The 12,090-nt window shown below is 35.9% G+C and overlaps 1 protein-coding gene across 1 annotated transcript in view; it reads left to right on the plus strand.

Moving 5' to 3' along the window:
* The first annotated feature begins 959 nt into the window (after nt 1-959).
* RNF19A (ring finger protein 19A, RBR E3 ubiquitin protein ligase) overlaps nt 960-12,090 on the plus strand; it is a 32,015-nt gene continuing 20,884 nt past the window's right edge. The window contains exon 1 of the mRNA XM_077748196.1: nt 960-1,723. Coding sequence (XP_077604322.1) covers nt 1,050-1,723 — 674 coding nt within the window. The 5' untranslated portion in view covers nt 960-1,049. The remainder of the gene's footprint in view (nt 1,724-12,090) is intronic.

The raw sequence follows: 12,090 nt of genomic DNA on the forward strand, positions 1-12,090 counted from the left end.
TTATCTGCTTTGACTTACTGATTTGTAAGTGTTCTTTCCATATTCTGGGTACTAGTCCTTTACTATATGTGGCAAATGTCCCACTCCCTTAATACTGTCTTTTGAGTTTATTATACTCCAGTTTGTCAGTTGTTTCTTTTGTAGTTAGTATTTTTGTTCTGTTTAAGAAATCTTTTCACTGAAATATTGTCTTCTATTGGCTTCTAGAAACTTTACGGTTTTACTTTCATACTTAGATCTGTGAACCAAGTGGAATTGATTTTTATGCATGAGGTGAACTGTAGGTCAAGTTCCTTTTCTGAGATGGTAACCAGTAAAACAGTACCATGTTGTTTTGTTTTTGAAAAGGCCATTCTTAGTGCTCAGTAATGTAACCTTTGACCTAAATCAAGTATCTACATATATGTGGGACTTTTTTCTGGACTGTATTTTGCTGCATTGGTCTTTGTATCCAGCCTTGTGTGATGTACCACCATGTTGTCTTAATTACTGTAACTTTAAAAGTCATTACATCTGGCAGGGTAAGAGCATACGTGTGTGTGTGCGCGCGCGCACACACACACACACACACACTGTTTTTCAAGATTGTATAAGGTATACTCAGTCCTTTGTATTTGTGTGAATATTTTATTGTCAGTTCAAAAAAAACTCTGAAAAGCAGTGGAGAATCATTGAGGTCTGAATGAAAATGATCAAAAATTTTTATGATATTTTAATAATGTTAAGGTCAGTTCAAATCTAGAGTTTTTAGTCGATTAAAGAATATACTTATTTTAACATTCATTCTCTATATTCTTACATTCTTGTGTAGACTTCACAGTAAGTTGGTCTTATTGTAAAAAATGTCATGATTAAATAACTTCGTAGTTTTATAGTAAGATTGTAAGTTTATTAAGAAGAACATGCAGACTAAGAATTCAGTAAAATGATATTAGGGTTGTGTTTTGTTTTTCAGAACATTTATGATTACCGTCTTCTGTAAGTCCAGCGTTTTCACGAATTCGCCGAAGGAACCAAGTAGGATTTTCTTACATCATGACTTAATCTGAATGCAAGAACAAGAAATAGGTTTTATCTCAAAATATAATGAAGGGCTGTGTGTAAACACAGACCCTGACTCAATTCTAATGAGCATTTTAGACATGAGTTTACATCGGCAAATGGGTTCAGATCGTGATCTTCAGTCTTCTGCTTCATCTGTGAGCTTGCCTTCAGTGAAAAAGGCACCCAAGAAGAGAAGAATTTCAATAGGCTCTCTGTTTCGGAGGAAAAAGGATAACAAACGTAAATCAAGGGAGCTAAATGGCGGGGTGGATGGAATTGCGAGCATTGAAAGTATACATTCTGAAATGTGTACTGATAAGAACTCCATTTTCTCTACAAATACCTCCTCTGACAATGGATTAACTTCTCTCAGCAAACAAATTGGAGACTTTATAGAGTGTCCTTTGTGCCTACTGAGGCATTCTAAAGACAGATTTCCTGAGATAATGACTTGTCATCATAGATCTTGTGTGGATTGCTTACGACAATATCTAAGGATAGAAATATCTGAAAGTCGAGTTAATATCAGTTGCCCAGAATGTACTGAACGGTTTAATCCCCATGATATTCGCTTGATATTAAGTGATGATGTCTTGATGGAAAAATACGAAGAATTTATGCTTAGACGGTGGCTTGTTGCAGATCCTGATTGTAGGTGGTGCCCAGCTCCAGACTGTGGGTAAGATTTTGTTTGTTTTTTCTTTAGAATTTTTTCTGTGGATAAAATAAGAACTAGCTATTACTCAAAAATCTTAACATGTCAGGTAATTCATTCATTCATTAAGACAAATGTGTTTGAGTACATACCATGTGCCAGGCACAGTGTTTTGATACTAATGGCAAGAATCTTCTCTTACTCGTTTTTATATTGTGTTTCCTCACATATTCACTTAAGAGCGTCTTCAGAAGAAAAGATAGAGAACTAGGATCTAGTTCTGGGCAAAATTTATTTTCCCCATTCATTTGGCAAATTGTTATTTTGGTATAGCAGATGAAATGATTGGGATTTTGTTTGCTTTCAATGGGGGGATTCCTCTTGAAACACATACACATGATACCTTAATGTGTGCCACAGTTGGTATTACGTAAGTATTGCTAGTCTCAAGATCTGGAGGTTATGTAATACTTCAGTTGCCTCAAGTTTTTTAATTACAAATACCACTTTGTCAACATTTATAATAATTTTGCTTCAATGTTTGATTATTATGTTAACAGCATTTTCTTTTTATAGAGCATTTACTATGTACAGTTGTCATAACTAGGAATAAACAGTCATATGTTTTCTAAGCGTAACAAAAGCTGTAAATACTGGATGTTATTTAGCATACTAGTAGTAAATCAGAGATTATGTGTAAGTAAGAGTTGGGGAAAACCCAGAACTTCCAAGATTGTCTGGGTATAATCAGAGATAAGGGTGGAATGTGAGTTTAATTTCTCAGTTGAAGTTTCAGGATTTATGGTCCAAATCAAGTCTATAATTGAAGCTTGTTAAGTAGCAAATTTTCAGATTGCATTGAGCCTATATTCTGTAAGTTTATTATTATTTTTTAAATTTTATTTAATTCCAAGTTAGCATACAGTGGAGTGTACTAATAGTTTCAGGAGTAGAATTTAGTGATTTATCACTTGTATATAACATGCAGTGCTCTTCCCAACAAGTGGTCTCCTAAATGCCCATCACTGATTTAGCCCATTCGCCCACCCCTCACACTCCAGCAACCCTCAGGTTCTCTTATGAAGAACATCTCTTATGCCTCCCTCTCTTGTTTTTATCTTAATTTTCCTTCCCTTCCCCCATGTTCATCTGTTTTGTTTCTTAAGTTCCACATATGAGCAAAATCATATGATATTTGTCTTTCTCTGACTGACTTATTTTACTTAGCATATGTTCTTCTTCCATGCATTCTGTTGTAAATGGCAAGATTTCATTCTTTACGATCTCTGAGTAATATTTCATTGTATATGTATACCGTATCTTCTTTGTTCATCAGTATGGATTTCATTCCATAATTTTAAATGAGAAAAGTAATGATATGTTACCAGCCTGTGCAAATCACAGCCAGTTTTCCCAGGTATAACTAGCATTTACCTCTCCCCCAGGGATTCCAGTGTAATGTAAAGCATTAAAAATATTATCTAATTATTGAACATTTTATGATTTTATTAGTTGTGTGAAGGACTCAAATACTATTAGCAGATTTGAAATATGCTCTTCTGTACTGCAGGAAGCTTGTACTAGAATATAAATAATAAAACAATATGTTAAAGGTACTATCTAAACTGGGCCAAGGTTGGCTGTGCTTCCAGGTGTATGACAGAAGCACACTCTGGGATCCATGAAGAATTAAACTCTGAAGAAAAAGATGGGAAGAAAATAGGGATAATGAAGAATACCTTTAAATAACTTGAACAGGAGACTTTATCCTGTCGGAAGAACAGCTTGGATACAGTTGTATCACTTGGTGCCCTGGACTCCTGCACAGTTTTCACTGTACAAGTGTGCACATTCATTAGATCTTAAGTTGGATGGCATGTGTTAGGTTATAAAAACACTTTTTGCAACTATTATAGCAAATATTTCTATAGCGGGTTCAAATAGTGAGAAATATGCCTATATATTGTGTTTTGTCGGGAAAAAGAATATGGTTTTCTAACTATCTTGATCTTTCATGGAACTCCAGGATAAGAAGTGCTTCACAAGTTCCTTCAAGCATTTAATAGATTTCAAAGAAAAAGTCTGAAAATGATAGAATGAATTAAAAGGCTCATGTGTCAGAACCTGTGGCCCCAAGAGATTGAGACAGTAAATCCTGGGCACAAACTTTCTGGTCACTAAATAAGTATATTGTCTTGTGCTGGGTTGATTGATCGTATGTTCTGAATAGTTACCCACTGTATCAACCTAGTAGAACACAACAGAAGGAGTGACACAGATTGTTTATATAAGAACCTGATTTTAGAGGACATGCTAACCAACTGGGAAAGGATTGAGTTTTCAACCTACAGAATTGTGAAAATTAGCTCTTTGAGGGGAAAAAATTAGATTGTCACCACACATAATAACACCAAAACAAAGTCAAAACCAGTTACAAAAGAAAGTTTTATAAATAAAAGGAAAAAATTGAAGTAAAAATAGGTCTCAGAGTAGCTTACCTACTTCCATTATTATTATTAAAACTGAATACACATTTACCCTGTAACTTAGAAGATCCACTCCTAGTGAAATACCTTGAGGAGACTCTTGTGCGCCAGGAGACATCTAGTTAGGAAACATGTTTAAGAAGGTTCATAATAGGGGCACCTGGGTGGCTTAGTCGGTTAAGCGTCCGACTTTCGCTTAGGTCATGATCTCGCGGTTCGTGGGTTCGAGCCCCGCGTCGGGCTCTGTGCTGACAGCCAGCTCAGAGCCTGGAGCCTGTTTCAGAGTCTGTCACTCCCTCTCTCTCTGACCCTCCCCTGCTCACACTGTCTCTCTCTCTCTCTCTCTCTCTCCTAGAAATAAATAAAACATTAAAAAAAATTAAAAAAAAAAGGTTCATAATAGCGAACAAGAAAAAATTGTTCATTAAAAGTATAATGGATGAATATATTTAGTTTCATGGTTACGAGGTGAAAAGGAGGATATGAACTTGAAGGGGAAATCAAGGGGCTTCTCAAGCCACTGATAAATGAGGTAACCACAGGTTCTGATTTGCCCCCAGTCGTTTCAGTTTACACTTAACTGTACTGGTTTTTTTTTTTTAATAGCATTACCACTCTCAAATGTCCCAGTTTAGGTTGTTAAGTATATGATCACTATACCGATACTTTTCTTAGTTTGTGTGGTAGATACAGGGGTATTCATTTGTATTAATAAGACGTTTTTATATGTGACATTTTTCAGTAAAATTTAAAAATATTTTATACTTTGGGTTATTTTTGCCCATTTTCTTCTCATTGAGACTTCATTGTTAAAGTAAAATGGCTTAATATTCTAAATATTTTAGAGAAATTAAATGTTAACTGAAGTATAAATATCATAAAATAATAGAAACACCTACTTTACTAGATTCTGTTATTATGAAAACAACCACTTGATTGTTCTATAAGTTTAACAAAGAATTGGCCTTGATTAAGTTGACTATAAGTTAACTTTTGGTTTGGTAGTGGTTAGTATTTTACCCACAATGGACAAAGAAAACATGTCAACATTACTTTCATGTATTTTCATTTGTATTTGATTTATGCTGTCTCAAGATTAAGAGCATATTTTATATACTTGGTTACACTGTAGGTTTTATGGTTGCATTATGTAGAAAATGTCATCCAGTAACATAAAATGTATATGAATACTTTGAAAACATGAGCATTTGGGTGGCTCAGTTGGTTAAGTGTCCGACTTCAGCTCTGGTCATGATCTTGTGGTTCATGAGTTCAAGCCCCACATTGGGCTCTGTGCTGACAGCTCAGAGCCTGGAGCCTGCTTTAGATTCTGTGTCTCCCTCTCTCTCTGCCACACCCCCCCCCCACCACTTGCACTCTGTCTCTCTCTCTCAAAAGTAGATAAACACAAAAAAATTTGAAAACATAGAATACTACATAAACCCTTATTAGAGGTCTCATTTTTACTTAGCATGAGCCTGTACAGATCTGAATTTGAATCTGTGTCCTATCATATTGTTATAAGAATTGGGATAGTCTTTAATTTTATTATTAGCATAATTCCTAGCACACAGCAACCTTTTTATAGCTCTTATTTATTATTCCTCATGTTCATTTCTTAGGTTTTGCTTTAATTTTTTTTAAAGTCAGACAGCTACTCAAATATTTAATGCATCTGTGTGCCAGGTAGTAGAGATTTAATAATGAACAAAACCCAAAAATCCTTGCCTTCTTGGAACTTATTAAAATCTTTGGATCCCTACAGGGACTTTTTATTTAATGCTTTATTTATTTTTGAGAAAGAGAGCATGCACAAGAGCAGGGTATGGGCAAAGACAGAGGGAATCAGAAAGTCCCAAGGAGACTCTGCACTATCAGCACAGAGCCTGATACGGGGCTCAAATCCACAAAGTGTGAGATCATGACCTGAGCTGAAATCAAGAGTCGCTTGCTTAACTGACTGAGCCAGCAGGTGCCCCAGGACATTTTTTAACTTCAAATCCATTTTTTATTTAAATCTGGCTTAAGGAATACTGATAAATATCTGATTGTCAGTAAGCCATAGAAATACTTAGCCAACTAGGAACATTGGCATGTATGTAGTATTTAACCCTTTCCATTGAATGAAACACTTGAAAGGCTTTTTTCTAGAAATGCTGTTTGTGAAGTTATGAATTTTTTCTTTTGCATTTGATATTTATCAATATGACCATTTTCTGTGTCTAACATTAATTTTACTTAAACGTATAGTTTAACACACCTAGAGAAATACTGCCCTGAGCTCAGAGTAGAAAGAAAACCTGACCTGGTTTCTATTTGAGATCTCTCAGGGTTTCTGACCCAATATTCTTTCCACTCTTCTGAGGGCCAGGACAGATTAAGCTTGTTTAAAAAGGTATTATTTGGAAAAACCCCTCTTGAGAAGGACGACCTGTGTGCTGTGATTTAACCAGGGTGAAGTTAGCTGGACTGCTTCTAGAACTCCATGCAGTCTGTACAGGTTCAGAGAAAAATCTGGCCATGGCTATGGAGTGTCGGAGTGAGGGGCACATAGGAAGGAAAGCATGAAACCTGTGTTGAATAAAAATATCTGATTACCTTCTGCCCAGGAGGCCTGGTTTATACATTGTAGGCATGTAGCAAAAAGTTAGCATATTAGTTTTGGTCATCACTTGTTTCACTTGGCTACCCTTTAACCAGTACAACATTATCCCTGTTATCTCATATGAGTGCTTCTGACTTTGATTGGGAGCTTTGAATATATAGAAACATTTATTATACAAGAATATATATACAAAGGGCGCCTGGGTGGCTCGGTCAGTTCAACAGGTGACTTCAGCTCAGGTCATAATCTCACAGTTCATGAGGTTGAGCCCCATGTCGAGCCCCATATTGGGCTCTGTGCTGACAGCTCAGAGCCTGGAGCTTGCTTCAGATTCTATGTCTCCCTCGCTCTGCCCCTCCCTTGCTCATGCTTTGTCTCTGTCTATCAAAAATGAATAAACATTAACAAAATTTTTTAAAGAATATAATTAATGATTTAATAATGTCTGTGAGCCCCTCAAGGGGAAAAAAAAAAGTATTTGATTTTTCTTTGTAACCACTGGTTAACCCCATGCCCAATAAAGAGTTGTTGAATGAACCAATCTGACTATATGCCACAAACATAAATCCTGTATCTTAAGAAACATCCATAAAGCATTTTAAAGCAGTGTGATCAACTGTAATCAGGTTTGTGTAGTGTCAAACTGATTAGCTGATACTTAAAAGATTCTAGGGGCACCTGAGTGGCACAGTTGGTTGAGCGGCCCACTTCAGCTCAGGTCATAAGCTCAGGTCATAAGCTGGTGGTTCGTGGGTTCGAGCCCCACGTTGGGCTCTGGGCTGACAGCTCAGAGCCTGGAGCCTGCTTCAGATTCTGTGCCCCCCTTTCTGCCCCTCCCTGCTCATGCTCTGTCTCTCTGTCTCTCCATGAGAGACTCTTAAATGCTGAGAACAAACTGAGGGCTGATGGGGGTGGGGAGAGGGAAAGGGGGGGTGATGGGCATGGAGGAGGGCACTTGTTGGGATGAGCACTGGGTGTTATATGGAAACCAACTTGACAGTAAACTATTTAAGAAAAATAAATATTTTAAAAATTCTTAAATGATTCTACATAATTATTGTGGAAGGTACTGCTCATAAATTTTTAAAAATGTGGCTGTAGGCTTAGGAACTAAACATTTTAAAGTCAAATTTTAATATTTAAATATTTTAAATTCAGCTAATATCCATATAACTCTTATTTCCATTGTACAGAAGGGTTTTAGTCATAACTTGACCATCTTTAGGCATGCTAGAAATGCTTTTGTAGGCTGACCTCTTAGAAATTTTATACAGAGAACAGATCCAACTTTGATTTTTTCCAGAGAAAACAAGTACATGTGACTTAGAAAACAGCATGTTTTAAAGGGAGCCATCATGAGTAAACCATGTTTCAGTGGAAGTTGTAATTCATAACTAGTGATAAGTTGTATCTGTTAAAATAGACATTCATAAGTCTTCTAAGAGTTTGAATAGGTTAGAGTTTGAAATGTCTTGAGCTGAGAGTTTGCTCTTTTTAAATTATTCTTCCTAAACATAAAATTGATCTAGATAGATTTTAGTGCTATGTAATTCAGTATATACTACTGTTATACCAGACATCATTACGACGCTAAGATTTTTGATGGAGTTTTAAGGGAATCAATAAAAACATTTCCTCAAACCTTCATTCAGAACAAAGTTGATATGATAGGAGACATGTCAGCTCTCTCCTACTAATTGGTCAACTGAATGTGGCTTTAGATATGCAGTCAGAATGGCTTGCTTCAACACTCCACCTCTAAATAATCTGGGCAGTTCTCAACAACTGTAAGCCTCCCCTGGAACATGGAGTGGAAAGCACAAAAGAATTAGTTTTCTGCAGGAAGTAAGCAGCTTCTTAAAGAGGGAACCAGGAGATGAGCCTCACATTACCTAGACACTCTCCCAAATACATTAAGCAAGCTACTCCTTTTCCTCAGAACAATAGTAACTTGTAGCAAATGGAAACATGAACCTGTTGATTTTGATACGAAATGTTGCTTTTCCCCTTATCTGGATCAAATAGTTTGGGTATTTGTGATTATGTTTTCTGTGTTCCCTAAATGTTAAAGTTTTACCTTTTGGGAGAAAAAAAATGTATCTTTGACTCCTGGATAATCTTTCTTCTTTTTTCTCATTTTTTAATATTTTTATTGGGAACTGTTTTATCTTTCTTGGTATTACATTTCATGTTAAATATAGATTGTTCTTTTTACTTGTTCCTTCATGAAGAATTTGCTATGGACAGAATATACTATCCTAGCTGGTATCCCTACTTCATAAGTGTGATTGGTAGTGTAATTTGTGGAACTCTAGTACTATGAAACTCTACTAGGAAATAAACATCATGGTGAAATAAATTCTGGAAATCACTATATACTGATCATTGGTATGTTAAAAGTTTTTTTGAGAAAATCCTAGGATTAACAAAGAAAAAATGAAAAAGTAATTTTGTATATCAGTTTCCTAACTTGATCGTTGAGTACTTTGTTAGCATAGACCTTCTGTTAACAATTCAGTGAACAGATAATATTTCTGGAAAGAGTGCCCTATTTCAGTACCTTTGTATCTTTCCCATTTTCTTCTTATCCCTCCACTCCTGCTAAATAGGGAGGTTTAAACATTTTAAGTAGGGGGGCAGCTGGGTGCCTCAGTCGGTAATGCATCCAACTTTTGATTTCAGCTCATGTCATGATCCTATGGGTTTGTGAGTTTGAGCCCTGCATTGGACTCCACATTGAGAGTACAGAGCCTGCTTGGGAGTCTCTCTCTGCCTCCCGCCCTCCCTCTCCCCCTCCCCTCTCTCCCTCCCCCCGTCTCTCTCTCTCTCTCTCTCTCTCTCTGTCTCTGCCCCTCTCCCCTGTGTGCATGCTCTCCCTCGCTCTCATAATGTGTGAATAAACTTTAAAAAAAACATTTTAAGTAGAAAGAATAGAGATGGAAAGTAAGACGAGTTAAATAATGGATTGTAGAAGGAAATTGAGTATCTTTTAAACCAAGATTTGAATACTGTTCAAGCCAAATATGTTTAATTAACTAGTATTATTCACTTATCTCTGTGACATTCTGCTGAGGGTCTTCTTTTCCTACATAATACTTAATGCATCACAGCAGAGAGACTCCTGAAATTTTTCTTTAAAGGAAACATTTTATATTTAGTTTTACTGTGTGCTTCCATTATAATTTGATAGCTGTTTTCCAGTGGAAAACAGTGGATTTTCACAGTGAAAATCATATTCAAAAGGCCTAACATTCTGTTTTCAAAAACATGTGAATGCTAGGTACATTGAATTCTTGTTGTATTATAGAATATGCCTAACAAAGTTATTATTAGGATTGAATGTGTATGAACATGAACACTTACATAGTAAGTACTCAATAACTGTTAGCATAAGAAAAAACTGGTAGACTGTCTTAACTTTTAATCATCAAAATATACATTCATGAAAACAGGAATATAAAAGATAAAATCTATTTGTGACTTGCACAGATTGAATGGGACTTCAGTGTTTAGTTCTGGAGTTGGATTTCTTAGCTTTTCCTTTAAAAAAAATACGGAGAAGTAGCATAAAACAAGTTTGATGTGTTTTATTTTTTTATGTACTTTATCTCTAATATTTGAGTGTATATGATGTTCCATGAACAAATTTTTTCCCCCATCTCTCTCCTTTCCCCCCAACCTCTTTATCTCCTCTCTTCCCCCATATACGTGCGTGCGTGCGCGCGCGAGCACACACACACACACACACACAGGTTTGTTTATATATCACAACTCTTTTTAGTATTATATCCTAATTTTTGAGATGCATCATAACCTATGTTACGTTTTCAACAAATGCCAAATGACTAGATGTCAAATTAATATTGTTCCAAGGCCAAAGTCAAATATCACTAATTATGGTGTGATGAATTTATGGGATACAAAATAAATATAAAATTTTATCTTAAAATATCATTAAAAAATAATCAAATGTTAAGTGTTCGACATTATAGTGCAGGATGCTAGTCTACATGTCAGCTGTTCAGTTTGCTCCTGATAATTCTACTGCATATTTAAACAATTCTAAGTAGAGATACTCAATACTTATAAGCAGTTACTTTCAATAAGCTTAAGTCTTTAGACTCAAAACTGAAATAATTTTTGTCTTAGAGCAATTTATGAAGCTGTTTGAAGTTTGCTTATTGAGAATAAAATGCATTTTGAGGTATCAGTTTTCTTGCCATACCCTTTTGTGTTTTCATAGATATTGTACCAGATTTTGGAAATTCTCTTCTCATGAAATTTTTTTATACTCTGTTTTTTAAATGTTTATTTTTGAGAGAGAACGCACACACATGTGAAGATTAGGGGAAGGGCAAAGAGGATAGGGTGGGGAGTGGGGGGACAAAGTTTCTGAAGCCGGCTCTGTGCTGACAGCAGAGAGCCTGATGTGGGGCTCGAACTCATGAGATGAGCCAAAGTCAGTTGCTTAACTGACTGAGCCACCCATACACTGCATCTTGTCATGAAATTTTAAAATGGCAAAGTCGTGGGGCGCCTGGGTGGCTCAGTCAATTGAGCAGCCGGCTTCAGCTCAGGTCATGATCTCACGGTTCATGTGTTCGAGCCTCACATCAGGTTCTGTGACTCTCTCTTTCTCTCTCTCAGGAGAGAGGGGCAGAGGCAGAGAGAGGGAGAATAAATCTTAGGCAGACTCTATGTTCAGTGTGGAGCCCAACACCAGGCTTGATCCCACAACTGTGAGATCATGACCTAACCTGAAATCAAAAGTCAGACGCTTAACTGAGTGAGCCACCCAGGCACCCTGTTAGAACCCAGTTTCTATTCATCTACCTCATATATTTTTATAAATATCATTTACTCAGAAAGGCTGTATTCTTCCTAAATTTAGTTTTAGCACTCTCAGTGGTCATACTAATTGCAAATCTGTTTCCTTGTCTAATTATTTGAAAGTTCTTAAGTTATTAAATTTGGCTTTCCTAGTTGTCACTAATAATTACTGCATTTTATTCTTCCAACATAATGTACATTTATATTTCAGTTGTCCAGTAAAATTTCACTATATAAAGCCATAAAATTTTTATTCTGCCTACTTACTTCTACCTACTTATTATTTATATAATGACTAGTAATGGTTATTTTAAAATGAATATTCAGATACTAATATTCAATCTAAAATGACATATATTATTTATATTGTTGTAGAAAGGATAGTAACTTGTATGATCACATGGTCATTAATCTAACACTTGAAATGTCATCGAAATCATGAATTGCTTATTTGGCATTCTAAAGATCAA

Source organism: Crocuta crocuta, unplaced genomic scaffold (assembly GCF_008692635.1).
Source record: "Crocuta crocuta isolate KB4526 unplaced genomic scaffold, BGI_CrCroc_1.0 scaffold39, whole genome shotgun sequence".
Lineage (NCBI taxonomy): Eukaryota > Metazoa > Chordata > Mammalia > Carnivora > Hyaenidae > Crocuta > Crocuta crocuta.